Below are 2,938 nucleotides of genomic sequence, written 5' to 3' on the forward strand. Positions count from 1 at the left end.
AAATTAGAGCAGGTTCGTCCCAGAGGGTGGACGATGAGTGGCCGTTCAAAACCCATTTTTTAAAATGTCCAAATTTTTTATGAAAATTATTATATTTGGAAGATAGTATAAATAATTTTTTTCAATTATATATTGATTTATTATAAAAAATTTGATGACATTTATATATTTTAAATGCCTATTTGTTTCCGACCCAAAATATATTTAAAAGAAGATTAGAGATATACCAAAATAGAAAAACATTTCCATTTTTCTAGATTAAAGTTTTTGATTCCTTTCTATGACTGTGATCTCTTCCATGCAACAATCCCACCACCCCACTTCCACCCCCACCATACCCTACCACATAAAAATCTTAACTATAAAAGGCAATGCAACACTTGGTTTGATAGAAGGAAGCAATACCCAAACAAGTGAACCCACCCTCTAAAGATTCAATCTATCATCTTCGTTACATTTATCTACAAAAGATGGAACAAAATCACTTGAAGAAGATTAACTTCGTCAAAAACTCCCTATTTGAACAGGTTTGTATTATTTTTTTTTTATCTTATTGTTCGAAGTATCCTAATAAGTTATGCTCTCTCGTAAACAAGAAAGTAAATGTACATACATGATGTGCTTATAACTTACCATGGCTGAGTAATGTGATTGGACAGAAGTTTTAAAATATTCACTTTTAAAAGAAAGGCGATTTAGAATAAAATTTCGCGATATGTTTATGATGCAATTTTAATATAAGGTCCACGTTTTTCAAGTAGTTGAGTTTTTTTCAAGATAACTTAAAAGAGCTTAAATATGAATCTCATATATATGAGTATAACCTAGTGGAACGAATACCACAATGTGTGATGATCAGATTCACCCTTCTGATGTTATTTCGTTGGTTTTTCAAAAAGGTCGTTTATATATATGGTTCTAGAAGTGAACACGACAATTTGTTTAATGAGAATAAAAGTAATTTATATCTTACGTTTATATATTGTTTTTTAAATACAATAAGTTCATGTCTAATGCTACATATCGTTTCTCTCGTCAAGTTTATCTCAATTCCCATATATAAGTAAGGAGCTAATTGTTTCTTTTGAAAGCGATGAAAATTAGAGAAAGATAATATACATAGAAGATACATTAGTCATTGCAATATTTCAAACTTATATATCTGCTTTAGTATAAGTACTTCATGCATCCCGAGCCATGTCATCCATTCGTTATATGTACATGCTCTCTCTCTCTCTCTCTCTCTCTCTCTCTCTCTCTCTCTCTCTCCTCTCTCTCTCTCTCTCTCTCTCTCTCTCTCTCTCTCTCTCTCTCTCTCTCTCGCCATGTGTGTGTGTGTAAAAAATGTTTTGGGTTTTGGTTGAACTGCTAGATGGAGTTCTTGCTGAATTAAATGAAATAAATGTGAATACTTTTAGGGTTATTTGGATGAACAATTCACCCAACTTGAGGATTTACAAGATGATGCAAACCCTAATTTTGTGGAAGAAATCGTCACATCGTTTTACTCAGATTCAACGAGACTAATTCGCAATGTAGAAACCGCACTGTAAGTAACAATCAACCATCCGCCAAACATCCTATTTTCTGATTAATTATATATTAATTTCTCCAGCCGTTTAACGTCGCGTACATAATAAGTCAAAACAAAGGATACTTAGCAACCTATTTTGCCAACACTTGTCGGTTGCTAGTATCTTTTTATATCGGGTGAATGTCATTTTCTGTTGGTACTTTGTCACAAATACATCCTGTGACGACATACTTGGTAATGAAAGTGAAACTTGTACTTACAGGGAGAATCACCCACTTGATTTTTGCAAGCTTGATAATTATATGCATCAATTCAAGGGTAGTAGCTCAAGGTATACTTCAGTTTTAAACCCCACAAGATTAAAATTATAAGTATCTTAATTTGAAGACGTTTATAAATTTATATAAATTTTATCTGTAGCATCGGTGCCAAAAAGGTGAAGGTCGAGTGCAATCAGTTTCAGGAATGCTGCAAAGCTAGGAATGCCCAGGGGTAATTTTCAATGTTAAACAATTCAGTTATTCAGCACTCAATTTGTATGCCTCACACCACTAGAGACTGAACGGTATATAGCTAGCATATCCTATTATTTGAAGGTCGTCTGTTTAAATCCTTTGATGATTGCTTGATTTCAGATGTATTATGGCATTTCAACATGTGAAGCAAGAGCATAGCACTTTAAAGAGAAAACTTGAAGCATATTTTCAGGTTTAATTCTCTTTCACACTCATCTTAATAGACACATATTGTAGCACAAACATAACATATAGGAAGGTTTGCAAATTAAAATTGGTTAACACTTATCCAAGATAATCTATAGATCTTAAGTTCCAATGTAACACTTGTACAAACATCAATTCAGATCTTAAGGCAAGTGGAATGATAAGAAGAATCACGTCCTACAAGCGGAAGGAAGAAGAAGAAAATACAATGTCAAACAATTCGATCATCATCATTTTTATAAGCAGTTAAGTTTATGCTTTTGCATCGAGTATTTGTTTTGGTTTCTAATTTTCGGTGTGTTGGATGTATCATATCCACTTGCGGGATGCATCATTCTTTTTGTTCAACTTTCAAAGTCAAATAATACATGTCGCCTTAGCGATAAAATTATCCATTGTTGCTCTCTAATAAATAACAAATTAGCAAAAGATGTAGGTTTGGCGGTGGAGCAAGTTTTGACCCTGATCTGATCCAAACCCTTAAGAATTTTATGGGTTTGGAGTATCGTTTTTGATTCGTTTACCATTAACGACCCGTACTCGCAAACACTTTTATTAAAAGGGTCATGTATGGATGATCATCGACCTGATCCGTTTATAACCCGCCCCTTATAAATTCTAGAATTATATGTTTATATTTTATCGTGTCTAATGTTTAATTTTAATTCCTTTCAAAAGTCCA

General features: G+C 33.0%; 1 protein-coding gene across 1 annotated transcript; it reads left to right on the forward strand.

The window, feature by feature from the left end:
* Positions 1-399: 399 nt before the first annotated feature.
* LOC111906107 (histidine-containing phosphotransfer protein 4) lies at positions 400-2,651 on the forward strand. The gene is made up of 6 exons (XM_023901849.3): positions 400-527; positions 1,419-1,549; positions 1,797-1,865; positions 1,955-2,026; positions 2,170-2,242; positions 2,397-2,651. The coding sequence occupies exons 1-6, from the start codon at positions 471-473 to the stop codon at positions 2,415-2,417; spliced, it is 423 nt and encodes a 140-aa protein (XP_023757617.1). The 5' UTR covers positions 400-470; the 3' UTR covers positions 2,418-2,651.
* Positions 2,652-2,938: the final 287 nt, after the last annotated feature.

This window comes from Lactuca sativa, chromosome 6 (genome assembly GCF_002870075.4).
Source record: "Lactuca sativa cultivar Salinas chromosome 6, Lsat_Salinas_v11, whole genome shotgun sequence".
Taxonomy (NCBI): domain Eukaryota; kingdom Viridiplantae; phylum Streptophyta; class Magnoliopsida; order Asterales; family Asteraceae; genus Lactuca; species Lactuca sativa.